At 34.1% G+C, this 17882-nt stretch overlaps 1 protein-coding gene across 8 annotated transcripts in view; it reads right to left on the bottom strand.

The window, feature by feature from the left end:
- The window catches only part of STXBP5 (syntaxin binding protein 5 (tomosyn)), a 157778-nt gene that overhangs the window by 41354 nt on the left and 98542 nt on the right, over nt 1-17882 (bottom strand). For all 8 annotated transcript variants that reach the window (XM_014531295.1, XM_014531296.1, XM_014531298.1 and 5 more), the window contains 8 exons: nt 16317-16464; nt 16035-16102; nt 15737-15777; nt 14649-14869; nt 13961-14139; nt 9655-9780; nt 7923-8074; nt 1896-1961 (listed from right to left, as the gene is read on the bottom strand). In XM_014531295.1, coding sequence (XP_014386781.1) covers nt 1896-1961; nt 7923-8074; nt 9655-9780; nt 13961-14139; nt 14649-14869; nt 15737-15777; nt 16035-16102; nt 16317-16464 — 1001 coding nt within the window. The remainder of the gene's footprint in view (nt 1-1895; nt 1962-7922; nt 8075-9654; nt 9781-13960; nt 14140-14648; nt 14870-15736; nt 15778-16034; nt 16103-16316; nt 16465-17882) is intronic.

The following is a 17882-nucleotide window of genomic DNA, read 5'->3' as shown; positions in this document are numbered from 1 at the left end:
TGACCCGGGGCGGGGCCCCAACCCCCTGATCGGCCCCGTGTGCGACCCGACCTGGGGCAGCGCCCCAACCCCCTGATCGGCCCTGCCGTGTGCGTGACCCGGGGAGGTGGGGCAGGCACCGAGGGATCGGGCCTGCCATCTGCCACCCGGGGAGCGGGCCTAAGCCAGCAGGTGGTTATCTCCCGAGGGGTCCCAGACTGTGAGAGGGCACACACCGGGCCTCTAGTTCATTTCCATAACATTGGTCCTTTTTAGTATTTAAGGAACTCATTTTAACTTCCAACCCACTGTTATACATTTCCTCTTCTCTCATTGATACAAAGAGTTTTCTATTAACTATATTGGTTTTAATAATCTATACTGTATCATTTAACTATTTGTCTTATTTATTTTCTACTGCACTACAGAAAGTATTTGAAGCTAGTAATTTAATTACTACTTTCCAGGGTTTTAATAACATGATCCCCTTGTGGTTCTTCACATTCACCTCAAACTCACTCCAGCCATTTTTCTTTTCTGACCATCCTAAAGTAGCAGGATTGTGTTCATATAAATTATCCCTTTATTTCCTTATTAGAATGCTAATAGGAATGAAGGCAAACGTTACAAATAGTAAGACAACTGGCCTATGATAGGTAGCAAAGACTGCTATTAACTATTTAAAAACAGACAAGCAGTGGAAGATACAAGCTATTAACAATATAGTGTCAAAGGGGTAGGTTTACAGAATTTTATTCTGAAATAACTCTAGTCCTGTAAGGTGGAAAATACAGTTACTCTACTCCATATCATTCACTCAAATTTTATTCTACCAATGCTCAGACTTAATATTAGGTGCTAATTATGTGAATGATTTCTATGGCTCAATATATTTCATTAGTCTGATAAGTGAATTTAAATATAAAATTTAAAGATTCAAGAAAACCAGAAGTTAGATATATTTTAAGGAATGGTTCACTTGTGCAATATCAGGAAAATGCAATTAAAAAGAAAACCTTTTTAAGTCCTGTAACTAATAAAATGCTAAACTGAAGTATTAGAGAGTAAAGTAAAATATACTTCTCAATATTTCCCATTCTTAGAATTCTGATGTAGTAGAACCAGCTAAGGATCAGAATCTAAGAACAATTTACCTTATGTTAAGAACAATCTTTCTAGTAGAAAGTTGATGAAAATTTCCAACCAGAATGATTTAATAAATATGGTAGCTAAAATTATGAAGTCAACTTTATTAAAGATTAGCGAAGTTTCAATCCACTGAAAACATAATAAATTCAGGATCCTCTTAATCTTATGAAGACTGAAAAGCTACTAAAAGTTCCTCTAAAATACCAATATATAAATAGGTTACATAAAGACCTATATATAAATAAAAATGACAACTGCTTTAATATAGCTATAAAATTATATTAAATATTACTTTTATAAAAAATAAGAATAAATATAAATAGTCTTCAATTATTCTAATTGTTGACAGTCACCAGTAGAGTACAAATGTTAAAAATCTTTCATATTTAAATGGACATGAGGATTAGAGTATTCTTCTACCAAATGATGACAGGCATGCCTAAAGCAAAGACAAGGTTAGATAACTAAACCATCTGATCCACTGGTAAAAAGTAAAATCTATTATCTCTAAAAAATGTATAACTAGTACAAACCTAAGTAAATAGCTATATGACTCTTAATAGGTAATAGCTGTAGATTTTTATCTAGGGCATTTCTTTTCACTTAATGAAAAAGCAAAAAATACTGAAATGATTTTTAAGAATAAATATTCGACACCAAAGCTTCTTACAGTTGTATTTTAAATCCGTACCTATAAAACGGAATACTGACATGCTATGTTGATTTTTGTAGAATTATAATTGTTAATGAAATAAAACTCAAATTACCAGAAGTTGGAGATTTGCAGCGATCCTCTGGGACTACAGTCCCTTCATTAATATCACACAGACCTGCTAAAAAACAAAACCAAAAACAAAGTCACATCACAAATTTATATAAACGCAGTTTTATCTACTATTTGTAGTACACATTAAATGACTGGCCATTTAAAAAACCCAGAAGATTAATAAACACCTGCTACTATGCTCAATAGTTTTGAGATAGAAACATAAGAAAATCTTGATATTAAAACACCTCAAACTAATACAGCAATCATCAGTTAAACAAATAAAAAACAGAATTTTCAAGAAATAATTTGCTATTCTTCAAGAAACATTAGACATAATGCAAGACTTTGTTTAAAATCAGTAATTTGAGAGGCATATGATATAATTATTATTGGATTTCTCTTGAAGAATAAATACTGGTAATAAGTCTGGTGATTGTTACATCATAGGGACCCTCAACTCAAAGTGGTTTCCCCTATGTATAGTTCTAACATCTCCCTTACATATTTTTGAATAGTAATTAAACATATATTTTGGACCTCCAAATCATTAATTTTAAAATACTGCACATTACTTATCTTGCAAAGTGGCACCTCTTAAAAACTATGCCATCACCTTTTTAAAAAGCTCTAGAGAACTACTTTCTTTTTACAGGAATAAGTGAATTATATAAAACTAATCTACCTATAGCATGGCCTAAATTCAGAGGAGAAAACACAGCAAGACAAGAAGTAAAAGACACTGCAAATGCAAAGTAAATAATTAGTATGGATATTAATTTGGTGATTCAAATGAAAAGAATTTCTGCATATTCTTTAAAAATTACAAATAAGCCCATCAAAAGTTTGGCACAGTTGGGCAACAGAGAAGAGGTTACACATCTGGGCTTTTCAAAAAATTAGGTATCATATAGACCAGTGATTTTCAATCTTTTTCATCTATTGGCACACATAAACTAATTACTAATATTTTGTGGCACACCAAAATATGTATTTTTGTGGATCTGACAAAAAAATAGGTATAATTTGGATTCATTCACACCCGATGGCTATTGTTGTGTTAGCTGTTGTCATTTTATTATTTTACAATCTAAGGGGAAAGAGGTCAGTGACCCTAACTAAACAGTCAGGTATTGCATGTTTTAAAAATTCTTGCCCTAACCGGTTTGGCTCAGTGGATAGAGCGTCGGCCTGAAGACTGAGGGGTCCCGTGTTTGATTCCGGTCAAGGGCATGTACCTTGGTTGCAGGCACATCCCCAGTAGGGGGTGTGCAGGAGGCAGCTGATCAATGTTTCTCTCTCATGAATGTTTCTAACTCTCTATCCCTCTCCCTTCCTCTCTGTAAAAAATCAATAAAATATATTTAAAAAAAATTCTTGCGGCACACTGGTTGAAAATCGCTGACGTAGATACACGACCAGTATCTGCTTTTCCATTCCTTTGGTAAAAGACATGATGTCACAATGTCTACAGTCACCAAGAAAGCTAAGACTTACAGTAATATTTTCAGAAAACACTGAGTACCGAATTGGTTTATTAGAAGTGTTTTCTATTTTGAACATTATATTATTTGTCTTCATTGGGTAGAAAGTTTTTGAATGACAATCAGTAAGCTTTTCAAAGTTCATCAAACTAGTGTTTCTGGAAAATCTAGTTTCTATAGTTCTAAAGTGATAGATGAAATTATAGGTATGCATTTAATCTCTGACAAAATATTTGCTTATATATAAATGATGGTAGGTCTTTAAATAGTAGTGATATATGGTAACAACCTAAGTATCCGTTGATGAATGCATAGGATAAGAAAATGAAATATCACTAAAAAGAATGAAATTTTGCCATCTGCAACTACATGGATGGACCTCAAGGGCATTATGCTAAATGAAATAAGTTAGACAGAGGAAGACAAAATATTTTATGATCTCACTTATATGTGAACCAAAAAAACAAAAACTAAAACAAAACAAAAAAAATCTCCACAAGCTCAGAGATAGAAAAAACAGATTGGTGATTGCCTGAGGTGAGGAGACGTGGAGATGGGGCAAATGTGTGAATGGGTCAAAGGTACAAATTTCCTGTTTAAAAAATAGGCCATGGGGATGTAATATATAACACAGTGACTATCCTATATAATAAAAACCTAGTATGCTAAGTGTCCGGTCTTCCAGTTGTCTGTTCAACTAATCAAAGCATAATATGCAAATGATAGGCTAAGGCTGCTCAACCGCTTGCTATGATGTGCACTGATCACCAGGGAGCAGAGAGTTGACAGGTCAACCAGATGCTATGATGTGCAATGACCATCAGGGGACAGATAGTCGACCGGTTGACCAGTCGCTATGATGTGCACTGACCACCGGGGGCAGACGTGCCGACTGGTAGGTTAGCTTGCTGCTGGGGTCCGGCCAATCGGACCCTGGAGCCCTCCATGGTCCCTCCCTGGCTGGCAACCTCCCACATCCCTCCCTTGCCCCAATCGTGCACCAGTGGGGTCCCTTGGCCTGGCCTGTGCCCTCTCACAATCCAGGATCCCTTGGGGGCTTGTTGGAGAGTCTGTTTCAGCTCAATCCCACAGGCCAGGCTGAGGGAACGCCACTGGTGCACGAATTCGTACACCGGGCCTCTAGTAGTTAATAATACTGTATTGCATATTTGAAAGTTGCTCAGAGAGCAGATCTTTTTCTATCTTATTGAAAATATTGAACCTACCTGAAAGTACTTGCAATTGTATAGTCAAAAACTTCATTTTTAGAGCTTCCTCTCATATATTTTGAAAATATCTTTTCTAAAGTTTAGACCTTCTTTATAATTATCAACTTCCAACACCAAGTAAGCACATTTTCTCATAAGTCTATTGCTTTCACATTACTAATTCGATCTATTTGGAGTTTAGAATATATTCAGAATAGAAATTTTTCTTTTGTGTCCTTCATGGAGTGAAAAAGTGGGCAGCAAAATTAGACACATATTATCACATTTCACTTTTAGTAGAATTAAAACTAGCAAATATATGGGTAGTTGAAATACTTCAACAGGACTTGTCCCTGTGACAGTTTCATAAATCTACACTAATAAAAGAGAAACATGGTAATTAGCGTACGACCGCTACCCTTTTCATTGGCTAATAAGTGAGTCTGGCCTGTGCCCTCTCACAATCCAGGATCCCTTGGGGGCTTGTTGGAGAGTCTGTTTCAGCTCAATCCCACAGGCCAGGCTGAGGGAACGCCACTGGTGCACGAATTCGTACACCGGGCCTCTAGTAGTTAATAATACTGTATTGCATATTTGAAAGTTGCTCAGAGAGCAGATCTTTTTCTATCTTATTGAAAATATTGAACCTACCTGAAAGTACTTGCAATTGTATAGTCAAAAACTTCATTTTTAGAGCTTCCTCTCATATATTTTGAAAATATCTTTTCTAAAGTTTAGACCTTCTTTATAATTATCAACTTCCAACACCAAGTAAGCACATTTTCTCATAAGTCTATTGCTTTCACATTACTAATTCGATCTATTTGGAGTTTAGAATATATTCAGAATAGAAATTTTTCTTTTGTGTCCTTCATGGAGTGAAAAAGTGGGCAGCAAAATTAGACACATATTATCACATTTCACTTTTAGTAGAATTAAAACTAGCAAATATATGGGTAGTTGAAATACTTCAACAGGACTTGTCCCTGTGACAGTTTCATAAATTTTATTATAAAAACACTGTATATTTTAGTCAATGGTTCAATTATATTTAATATAGCTATGAAATACTTAAACAGTAATGTTTTATCTTATAAAATAATTTAATAAGTGACATCTTATTATTTATGAAAATATATTAGCATCTATTGATAGCAAAAATTTCTCTATTCAAACTGATCTATTAAAAAGACAGAAGAATAGTTTGATAATATTTGGGCTACACTTCAAGAAAATATTATAAAATATATACTATCATTTTTATATTATTGCAATTAAAGAATTTTAGTACCAATTACTCTCCATTTAACTTTAAAATTAAGACAAACATACTCTTAATGTTAAGGCATATTTTAAAATAACTTTAATTTAAAATATCCTAAATATTATTAAAGCAAGCATAGTGACAATAATTAAATATCTGAAACTGATAAAGAAAAACTCAGATGTTTAGGCACAGGAGGACTAACTCTTCATCATAAAGTGAATCAAAGAATAATACGGACAATATAGGGTTTACTACAGAATAAAGTAGAATGCTGTGAAATTTAAGAAAAAATATTTTTTAAAGTACAATGTAAAATTGGTCTTTATCCCTGGATACATTTAAGTATTTGGTTTCTAGCAATTTTATGTAAACTACAATGAGCTATCAAGGAAAATAGAAATTAATTTTAGGAGTAATAAAACTTTTCTATGGATTTGTGGTAAAATTGTTAAAAGTATTGGATCACTCCAAAAAACTTCTCTCAAGACAATGTTCTAACTTTGTAACACTAAATATTAGTTTCTGCATAAAGAATCTGGACTGGGATACAAACATTTCAATAGCCATTTTCATATACATACTATGAGATGAATTTAAGTAATGATATATTATTTAATAAGCTTTTCAAAAAATAAATGGGGGGAAAAAACAACAATTTTATAGACAAAAGTAAATATGCCATGATTTTACTTAAAAAAGAATAATGGAGTTTTTTCAGAGAGTCAGAATAAAAGCTAGAAAGGCCGCACATGCAAAAAGTCACAATCAGCACACCTTAGTGAAGCAATGAAAAGCAGGAGGGAAACAAGGAAACAAAGATACTAGAATGGTATGTCTGGGACAATTTCTGCTGAAGACAACACATGACAAAAGGATTACACACACAAACAAAAATGGGGGGAAAAATTCAACAAGATACTAAGGTCTACATGCCATCACCTTTTTTTCTTCTCTCATGAATTGTGACACAGGTAGCATTAGCCAATAATGTCCTGAGAGCAACTGAGAAATGAATCTCAGAGAGAATTTGACTTCAGCAGGACTGAGTTGGGGAGTGTAAACCAGAGCTTTCCAGTGTGCACTGGCATTCTACACATGGGTTAAACCTGTCCAATACAGTGTTCCCTTCAATCCTTGGTACAGGAGGGGAGTTCCTGGGGTGACTGGAGCCTGCAGGCCAATTACTGCTGGAAACTTCATTAACATACCCTTAATGCAGTGGTTCTCAACCTTCTGGCCCTTTAAATACAGTTCCTCATGTTGTGACCCAACCATAAAATTATTTTCGTTGCTACTTTATAACTGTAATGTTGCTACTGTTATGAATCGTAATGTAAATATCTGATATGCAGGATGGTCTTAGGCAATCCCTGTGAAAGGGTCGTTCAACCAACAAAGGGGTCGCGACCCACAGGCTGAGAACCACTGCCTTAATGTGACAAAGATCCAATGCAATTTTCTGTGTGTGCAGTGAGGTTAAAGAAAAACAAAGTGAGGAGTACTGGTACGGACAGCTAACTATCTATGTGTTCCATAGTTACTGGTATTAAAACACTTAAAATTAAAACTATCTAGCAAATACAAAACAATGCTATAAAGAAAATTCTTAATGGATCTGGGTTTGCACTGAATCAAGGCTATCTGAGAACACTAGACTGAAGATCTGAAATTCACTTTTGCATGTACTTTTTCACACGGGAAATAATTCGTTTTAATTAAATAGTTGAAAAAATTAATTGTTGGCCTCACAATAAAAGGGGGAAAACTTTGAAGTACACTTTTGGTCTATAATAATGAGACAAAATTTCCTGTCATTGCAATTTAGCTAAAGAAGTTTGATACTGGGGTTCTTTCCCAATGTTAAATAAAATCCTAGAATATTAAAAACAAAAGCAAAATCTAATAATACAAAACAAAACAAAAAAAGAGGCTCAAACCTTTATTAGTTTTTGACAGTTTAGTATTACAGACTAAATCAGACAAGCTATTTATTTAACGGAAGTACTTATATTCACTGAAGAAGCTCAGAATTTATAGAAATCTTAAAACTTAGGATTTTTTTCTTTTACCTCCTGAAGGTTGTCGAGATTTACGAGGAGACCGGGGTTCTCTCCTATAAGGATCATTGGAGCCGTATAATTCAATAGTGCCCAGATTGAGGAGTACTGCCTTCTGGAGGTAGTCAACGATCGCAATGCCATTACAGTTGCCAAAAACAACCCTGGAACAGGAAAAGAGCAAATACTTTAGCACAAATAAGAATTACAAGAATATGTAGTCTATAATGCTAAAAAGATAGCATGAAGGGTCTTAGAGAAAATTCCTCTTTAAACAAAAGCTTTTCAGAGACAAAAAAAAATACAGGTGATATACAGCTTCTCGTGGAACTGTGTAGATCTTTTGCAGACATTAATGATTACAAATAAATATCATTAAAAAATTTTAACAAAAAATAATTTGGCACTTGAGCAGAGACATAAATTCCTATGCTAGGCAATGTGACATCTATTTTTGAGCCTCTCAGGGGAAGACACTCCCTTCCAATGAGAAAGTAGGGGACTGTATCTTTGAAAAAGTTTTGGTAATCAACAATGAATAAATAAATTTTATTCCTTTAAGATCCTTAAGCCAGGAGTTGAAAACTGAAATGTACAGAAGGGCTATATAAGTAAGTACAACAAGCAGGTAAGGATGGTGATGAACTGGATAGTGTACTACTACCTCTCATCTGAAGAGGAAAAACTTCAACTCAGTTCCAAATGACTTTTGCCAAGCAACAATGGAGAAATGGTTCAGATAATCATATTTTTTCAGTGGAAACTCTAAATATAGATTTTTAGAGTAAATAACCTTGGCAACAAGTTCAAATTTTAAAAATACACAAAAAAAAGGCTAAATAAAATACAACTGTGAGTCAAATGAGGCCTATGATCAACTGATTGCAACTTCTTTTGAAACTTCCTATTGTTTCTTTTTCTTATTCTTTGTTTCCTTTATGGTTGTGGGCAGTAAAATATTAAAAAGGAGGTTTGTGTTCTTACATTGTGGAACAGCAAATAAAAGACATGAAAGAAAACTATTTCAGACTATAGCCAGTCTTAGTTGGGTGCACAACTGCAAGAGATAGAGTCGGTGTAACAGCTACAAGGAGGAAGAGGGAGGAGGAATAAGTCCGTAGGGCTAGCATCAAGGAAGGAGACAGTGACCTACACATGATAAATAGCCCCGGGACTGAACAGTTAGCATGTGGTTTCTCATATCACAATGTTGCTTTTAAAACAAACATTATAAAGTATGTACAATTAACATTATATACTTGAAGGCATGAATTAATAAGTATACTTATACTATAGATGAATACTTTGTTAAAATATTACTACTATGCTTTTATAGTCTATGCAAGTTAACTTTGGAAATAGAACAAATTATATAGCTGTGGTTGACTATTTATAGATTCAGCTTATAATACAGTCTTCTGGGTCGATGCTATTAGACCTCTACTATACCGATTAATCATAAGAAATTTCTGAGAGTATATCCAGGTGAGGATATAGTGACTTTAAACCTTTATCTCAAATAATTCACAGGTCCATGAGTCATTTAATTTGATATTAGGAAGCAATATAACCATACCAGGAATAACTAATTCAGAACAGAATTATGTTCCAAATAAATACTGAATTTGGTCTAAAAGTAGTTATACAATAACTTTTTAAGTGATACGATAATAAAGGTCATCATGTCTATTAAAAATATATGAAATACTATGGAGAGACTGAGAAACACATAAATTGTACTTACAATCCATAGGAAGAGTTGACCGCCAGGCTGGTTATTTGTTGTGGTGGCTCTCCACCCACCCACACCAACTGAATAACTAGTTCTGCCTGATAACCTGGAGACTGCTTAAGTGGTGAATTTTTAACTCTAGAATAAGGAAAAACATGTTACATTTTATATCTTATTAGCCTATGTAATTAGAGAGTCATGCAAAAATACCTACACAAAATAACTTGTACTAGAATATTTTTAAAAGTAAAAATCAGAATTCTATCCTCTAAAAGCATTTAATCTAGTTAGAGATCAAACAAGTACATAAGTAAAGAAAATAAGAAATCATATGTAAGTTACAAATATAAAGTTGGGGAGGTAGCGAGGGGAGCGTTGAGGAAAGGGAGAAGTGGGCAGAAGGGGAGGGAGGGATGAAAGGAGGACAGGAAGGGCTGGGGAGATGAATGAGGAGAAGCAGCAGCCCAGGCATTAAGAAGAAAAATGCAAATTACAAAAGCAGACTTAAAACTTAAAATATGGTTTAACTAAATGAAAACTGGCCCAAAACATAAATTAAAGAATGAAGGGGGAAAAAACATGAGCAATTTATTTTTGTATGTGACTTTTTCTACCAAAAAATATATACTTTGATTATTTGAGTATGTTTTTTATTGATTTTAGAGAGGGAGGAAGAGAGAGGGAGAGAGAGAGCTAGAAACATGGATGAGAGAGAAATATTAATCGGCTGCCCCCTGCACACCCCATACTGGGGATTGAGCCCTGCAACCAGGGCACGTGCCCCTGACCAGGAATTGAACAGGCAACCTCTCGGTGCACAGGATGATGCCCAACCAACTGAGCCATACCAGCCAGGGCTAAGTGAGAACATTTTTGATGACCCAAATTCTTTCTCCAATATCTGCTCTTTTAAAACATATGCAAAGCGTGGTTGCTTCAACAATTTTGAGGATTCTATCTTGGAATAACAGTGTATAAAAGAAGAACAGCAGGCTACTCAATATTGAACCTCCTGACACCAAACTCCGAGGTAAGAACCTTTTTGAATCATTTAGTTGCTACTTCTAGTAAAGAAGACCATCACACTGGAACTTTTACTGTGATATTTGCTAGACTCACTCTGGACAAGAAAAGGGTCAGTATGTTCTCCCAATTTCAGAGTAAAGGTGAATCGCTAAGGGTACTCCTAATAATTGAGTTAGTCATTACCTATGCAAAGTCTGCAAGGCAATACACTCAGGACTGTGCACTGGCAGAGGCAGAAGTTCTGATTTTTTTCCAGGGAAAACCCACTATTCTGCAGCTGTCCATCTCATGACACACAGAAATAAAGACTGAGCAGCATTTCATCTCCAGCAACAACAGCTTCAGTTGACATGAGTGTAAGCTGAAGAGTCTGAGTGTACGATTTTCTCATTGGACGAATTAGGTGAGGTTCAAGAAAGTGTCCACCTTCCCTCTGGCTTATTTAATGTGTGCATCACAACAGATTCTCAAGAGCAGTAATAGCCATTAGGGATAATTTTAGAAGTACATAAATGGGCACATTGAAGACTTACGTGATGAAGATACAAAACTCATGAAATTCTTATTTTACCCAGTATGAAGAAACAAAAAATTTTTAAACAAAAATAAGACAGCCAAACCTGCTGCACAATCTACAACTGGTAAAAACTTAGAAACCAGATCAAGAAATTACAGAATATGTAAGATTTAAAAAATACAAAATGGGGAGAGGGTAGCTGTTATGTTTTATGTCTACAATGATTACATGCAAGTTATCACTTTAATGCTTTGATACATGTAAATTAATTTGTTTACTTTTTAAGACAAGAGGTTGAACTTTTATAAAAAGTTCCTTAATTTAAACAAATATATTTTAAATGTTAAAATAATGTTTGGACGCTTTGCGGTTGCAAAACAACGATCTCTGGACAAATGCCCTGCAAAAGCAAAATTAAAATATTTAAGTAATAACATAAAACATTATAAGCAAAATAGCTGTTTTTAAAAGTTTTCTTCTAAAAAACACAATTAGGTACAAAGACACTTTGTATTAAAAAAAAATCCCATATTAGTTATTGTAACATCAATTTGGCTATATTTCTGACTTAAAAATTGACTTAAAACAATGTATTCAAATCTGAAATGCTACAATAAAGGCATTTAAATAATATTGTGGTGCTGAAAAAGATTCAGAAAAAGACAAGAAAATTATTACAAAACAACTGAATCTCAAAAGACTAAATAAACAGAATGGCAGAAAGCTGTCTAAACACAGGTTTCATCCACATATAAATCCAAATGGTTTAGAAGATTAAGCTATAGACAGAGAGGAAAGAACCATACTAGTGCATTATTTAAAGATAAAATCTTAAGATTCCAAAATGGTGGTAATGTAAGTGAAAGATATACTGATACTCTCCCAGGACCAAACTGGAAATACAATTAAAATACAGAAAAACCACCATGAAAAATCAACTGAAGATGAGATGAGAGAACCCTGATAACCAAGGGTGGAAACTAGAGACTGCATAGAGACTGGTAGGAGGGATGGAGGAGCGAAAGGGCTGGCCAGGCTGCCACAGACAGCAGCTGAAGTTTTAGAGAGATATCTCAGCTGTGGGAAGTTCCCACTGAGAACTCTGGGGTCTAATCCCCAAGCTGGGCTTCCCAGCCCAGAACACTAGAAATGAGAAAGGTGCCCACATAACATCTGGCTGTGAAAAGCAACAGGGTTGTTGTCTGCCAGGTAGAGATGGCTAGAAATGCAGACACCCTCTTAAAGGGCCAATGCACAAAATTTCATGTGCAGCCACTCACATTGGGCTCCAAAAGAGGGAGGGCAGGGTGAATTGGAGCTGTGTAAGCAGCAGTTAGCATTGGGGGACCTGGGGTTGGAGATTGGAGGGCAGCCACCCCGATTTCCTACGCTGAGTCATTCCCTCACACTGTGGAGGAAATCTTTCTCCAGCGAACCTTTGCTATCCACGTGGTTTTTGTGGGGGTTGGGGGGAGGCAGTTGCCCCACCCTGTTGGAAGATATCTCACCCCACCCTGTGGCCAATAGCCTGAGGCTAATCAAGACTGAGGGTCAATGGGGCTGTAGATAGAGGTGGGTCTCTAGAGGCTTTGAGTCTTTGCCTGATATAATCTGGGGCCTGAGGCTAGGGAAAGCAGACCCTAGTGCACATCTTGGTCTGTTCCAAAGGTCCCAGTCCCAGAAAAGGGAGCCACAAGCTATGGTATACTGATAGCTATAAACAGGGTACTCAGGGCTAGTCACAGAGTGTGACATTGTCCTGGATTAGAGATTGGGAGTAGTAGCAGATCTACCTAATACCCAGACAAACCCAAACAGGCAGCCAAAATGGGGAGACAAAAAAACAAGCCCCAAATGAAAGAACAAGAGAATTCTCCAGAAGAAGAGCTAAATGAAATGGAGATAAGAAATTTATCAGACATCGAGTTCAGAATAATGATGGCAAAGATGTCAACAGCATGAGTAAAGATATAGTGACTATGAAAAAAGAATAGTCGGAAATAAAGAATGACACAGCACTAATAAAGAACACAGCGGAAAGAAAACACAACAGATTAGAGGAAGCTGAAGATCGGATCAGTGAATTAGAAGACAGGGTTGAAAAAAAAATCACTCAGAAAACCAAAAGAAAAAGCAATTAAAAAACAGGAGGACAGCTTACAGGAGCTGTGGGACAACATGAAATGTAATAATATTCACATAATAGGAGTTCCAGAAGGGGAAGTATCACATGAAAGAGTAGTCTCACATGATTTTACTCATATCTGGAATCTAATAAACAAAATAAATTGATGTACAAAATAGATCCAGAGACATAGAAGCATGGAATAGATGGTGGAATTTCAGAGGGAAGGCGGAGGAGAATGGGTGGGTAGAAAGAGATCAATCAAAGAACTTGTATGCATATATGCATAACCCATGGAAACAGACAATAGTATGGTGAAGGCCTGGGGTGGATGGGTTAGAAGAGGTCAATGAAGGGGAAAAGGGGACATATATGTAATACTTTCAACAATAAAGATTTAAAAAAAAAAGAAAATGGCAAAAAAAAGATAAAACCTTAGTACTTTAAGGATAAAATCATGCTATACAATCATATTCTTCTTGAAGTCACAGAAAAATAAGTTGGATCAATCAAAATAAAGCACAGATAGACCTGTTCTTATGCCATTTTACTCCAGCACAGGAAAATGTTACCATAGTTTTGCTAATGCATATAACTTATCTAAATTAAAAGATAATTTCCAAAACATCTGAATTTTTTTTAGAACTTACTTTAAACAAGGGACATTGTCTCGAAGGCCATCAGAGGAACTGCTACTGGTGGAAGGATGAGACTGAGGTGGGATGGGCTGAGGACTGACAGCCCCCACTGGTGTTGACAGAGGTGGTGCCTGTTCACTCTCTGGGGATTCCACATCATTTATCTCATATAACAATCGAACTTCAAGCATCTGTTGTAAAAGTGAGGTAGCTTACTTACTCCCAATAAATATGGTTCATTTTATTACAGTTTATACACACAGATACACTTTAGTGGAAAGAACATTTTTAAAAGTAAAAATTAGCAAGATTTCTAAAAAGAAGGATTTAGCCAAAAAAAGTGTTGTTTCTAACTCAGCTTCTTAAAAATGGTGTGTATGTATGCAAGTATACACATACACACATACACATGCATTATGATTTTAGAATTTATTAATATGTTAATACCAAATTAGAGTATACTCATACAAAGATTAGCTTTCTTCAAGTGAAACATATAATGTATTTAAGGATTTAAATGTTCAGTAAGAAGATATGCATAAAAATATACTACTTTTCAAAAGAAAAGGAAGATGGCAATATAAACAGTGAGGTGTTTTTAAAAATTCTAGACAAAGTTGACTGTAAATAATCTTCTAAATAATTCAAAAATTTTAAAACGTCAGACATCTGACAATGAAAATAACTCTGAGAGCATTACCGGAATGACTTCTATAATAACTTCTTGTTTGCTGAATCTATAAATAATGACATGAGCTGAAACTCCGGCTATGCATAGCATTCTACTTTCGGGACACCAGGAGATGATTTGAATGGCATACGGATCTTCATCTACAATGTCTGTGTTTGGCTTGTCATCTTTATTTCTTGACTTTTCAAATACTTTAGCTGTCTTTAGCTTATATAATACTTGTAGAGTTACTAGATAAAAGATAATATATGTTAGATAATTTAATACAAAAAGAACAAATATAAGGTAATATTTACTCAGTTATACTATGTAAGGAAATAGTATATATTTATTTGAACCATATTTTTATTCCAGGTCTATATTTCTCTGTTATACGTTTAGATAATGCATTCACTGTACTCATTGACATACAAAAAAAGTGTACTCATTGTATTCACTGAATAAAAAATCAACATCATGATGAATTTAGATAACCTGAAAAAAAATGAGTAACAAAAGGATTTTGTAAAACATGAATAAAAACAATAAAGAACATTTTGCTTCCTAAAATGATTTTATAATATTTTCTCTACAAAAGATAAATATAATCTAATGTTACTATAAAATGAAGCATAATATATCTGGAGTTAATTGGATTATGAGTGCTTGCTATGTATATTTTATAAACATCAGCCATTCAAAGCATCGTTTCCTTTTTTGCCATTATATAACCACCATAAATATCTCAAAAAGACAATGCAAATTTTGTGGCATAAGTTCAGGATCAGGCATTAAAATTATTCTACAAATTTCTCCTGATTTAAAACATATGCCTGCTTCTCCTATCTCTGAGTTAGGAAGAGATGGTTTAAAGAAATGTTGAAGAAAGAATGTGAGTACTTCTGTTAAGAAGTGCTAATTAATATCCTCTAGAATATCTTCAGTCTATTAAAAATCCTAAATTCAAATACTTAATAAATAGGCATTAAATTTATAGTCTTCAAATTTCAAATTAAACGTTGGTTATGTAATTACTACAATACAGGTAGTATACAAGCAAAGACTGTATAACATATAATATTAAAATAATATTTATCAATAATATTCAAAATACTTACTTGCAGAAGCATCCCAGAACTTAATGGACCCATCAGCATGCCTATGAAAAGCAAATGAGTTAAGAATGTGATGGGGGAAAAAATTAAAGTTTTACTTTCTTTGAAATATATTGTTATTTTAAAGGTAGTTACCAATATGAGAAAAAAGATAAAATTTAGGGTAAATTGTCAGGTTACAGACAATAACTTATTTCTTACTATGTTACAATATAAAGGAAAGCACTTTTAGTCATGCTCATTTAGTCTTAATTATATTTAGCTATTACTGTTTTATTTGGTGAAATAGACTTTTACTTACCCTGTAATAATTATTTCTGGGTAACTCTGAGCACCCAAACCCCAATTACCTCCATTGATGGGCCACTCCTGAAAAAAAAAGATTATTATATAAAGCAACTTCCAAGCATACCATACATCTTCATATATATCTATGACAATAGTAAACATACTTTGTTTCCAAGAAGGATTTTCTTTATATTTTCTCTTGAAAGGATTCAGTGTTACCAAACACTTCAAGATGATAAGTATAAAATACTGATGCATTAATGTAACATTAAACACTAAAATTCATGTTCAGTACCTTTTTGCTGTAACCTTGACGTTTCTGTCTAGCTCCAACAGAATAAAGTGCAGGAATAAGGTCCACAGGACAATCAGCAAAATATTCACAACATGTAACAGGGGATTCATGTATACTCAAAGGGTAGGGATTTTCAAATATAGGATATCTTTAACAACAGGAAAAAAAAATATTTATTAATTTAATAAATTATTACTTATGATTAATATGACAATGAAAAACAAATATTTACAGCTTTGGAATGGAAAATAATTTTAGTTTGATTAATGTTAACATCCTATGAAGGTCCGCATAACATGTTATCTGAATTTATATTTTATCTATTAGGATAGGATGGTTAGTCTATAGAATTTAGAAATTAACCACATTTAGTAGAATTAACAGATTTACTATATGTATATATGTAAAAAAATCTTTTATAATGACAGTTGCTCAAAGAGAATGGTATACAGAAAAGCTACAGTTGGTACTACATACCACACATATACACACACTGGACTAAGTGATTTATATACATTTATCTTATTTATTCTTGCACCAAACTGATTTGACTGAAGAACAAAGACTTAGGAAGAGTAATGTGCCAAAGGCAAGCCAACTAGCAAGAAGCGGCAGAATTTAAAGTGCTCTTAACTATTAAGCCATAGGTTCTCAATGAAGACATGCTTCATTCTTATAACAGTAGAGCTAATACAAATTATCAATTCTCCTTTTTTCTCCATCAATGTAATTTCCAGTGCAATATTTAATTTAGAAATGTTCTCTAGTTTTAGTGGTAATCTAAATAATTTATATATTAAATTTTTTCTAGATATAAAAATTATATTAAATAGAGCAAAAAATGCTATAAAAGTCATAAAATTAAAGTAAAATCCTATCTAAAATAAAAAAAATTTTCGTTACTGATTTTAAAATCCTTAGAAATGAGAATGATTACTTAAATATCTGGAAAACCAGAAACCAGCTTTTAAAAGTCTAAAAAGTTCAGAGTGGCTATTACCATTATCTTTGAAAACAGCAAAAATCAATGTATTGATCAGTCTACTACTGACAAAAATTAAAAAGTTAAAGGAAAAAAATTTCAGAAAATTCCTTTCTAGACTTCAAAATGAAACTAACTGTCATCACTCCTTCCTCAACCATACATTAAAAAAACAGAAGACAAAACTCAAACAAACCAACAGATGCATTTAAAAATTGACAGGCAACTTTTATCTTTATAAACACACTATATAATCCTTAATAATTCTCTTATCACTACACATTTAACTAATACATTTGCTCAATAAAATGCCTATTCACAGGTTACTTGCACAATGTATTCTTTAACAAATATATATCAGTATAGAGCATGTGTTTTAAAACTTACCTAACTAAAAAAAATAAAAACACATTAAGAAAAAGTTATTCTAGGGCTGTGATTTACAGAGAGGAAGGGAGGGTGATAGAGTTAGAAACATCGATGAGAGAGAAACACCAATGAGAGAGAAACATCGATCAGCTGCCTCCTGCACACCTCCTACTGGGGATGTGCCTGCAACCAAGGTACATGCCCTTGACCGGAAT

This window comes from Myotis brandtii, unplaced genomic scaffold, assembly GCF_000412655.1.
Source record: "Myotis brandtii unplaced genomic scaffold, ASM41265v1 scaffold8, whole genome shotgun sequence".
Classification (NCBI taxonomy): Eukaryota; Metazoa; Chordata; class Mammalia; order Chiroptera; family Vespertilionidae; genus Myotis; species Myotis brandtii.
The sequence above is the reverse complement of the archived record's forward strand: the minus strand, read 5'-3'. Positions and strand labels throughout refer to the sequence as shown.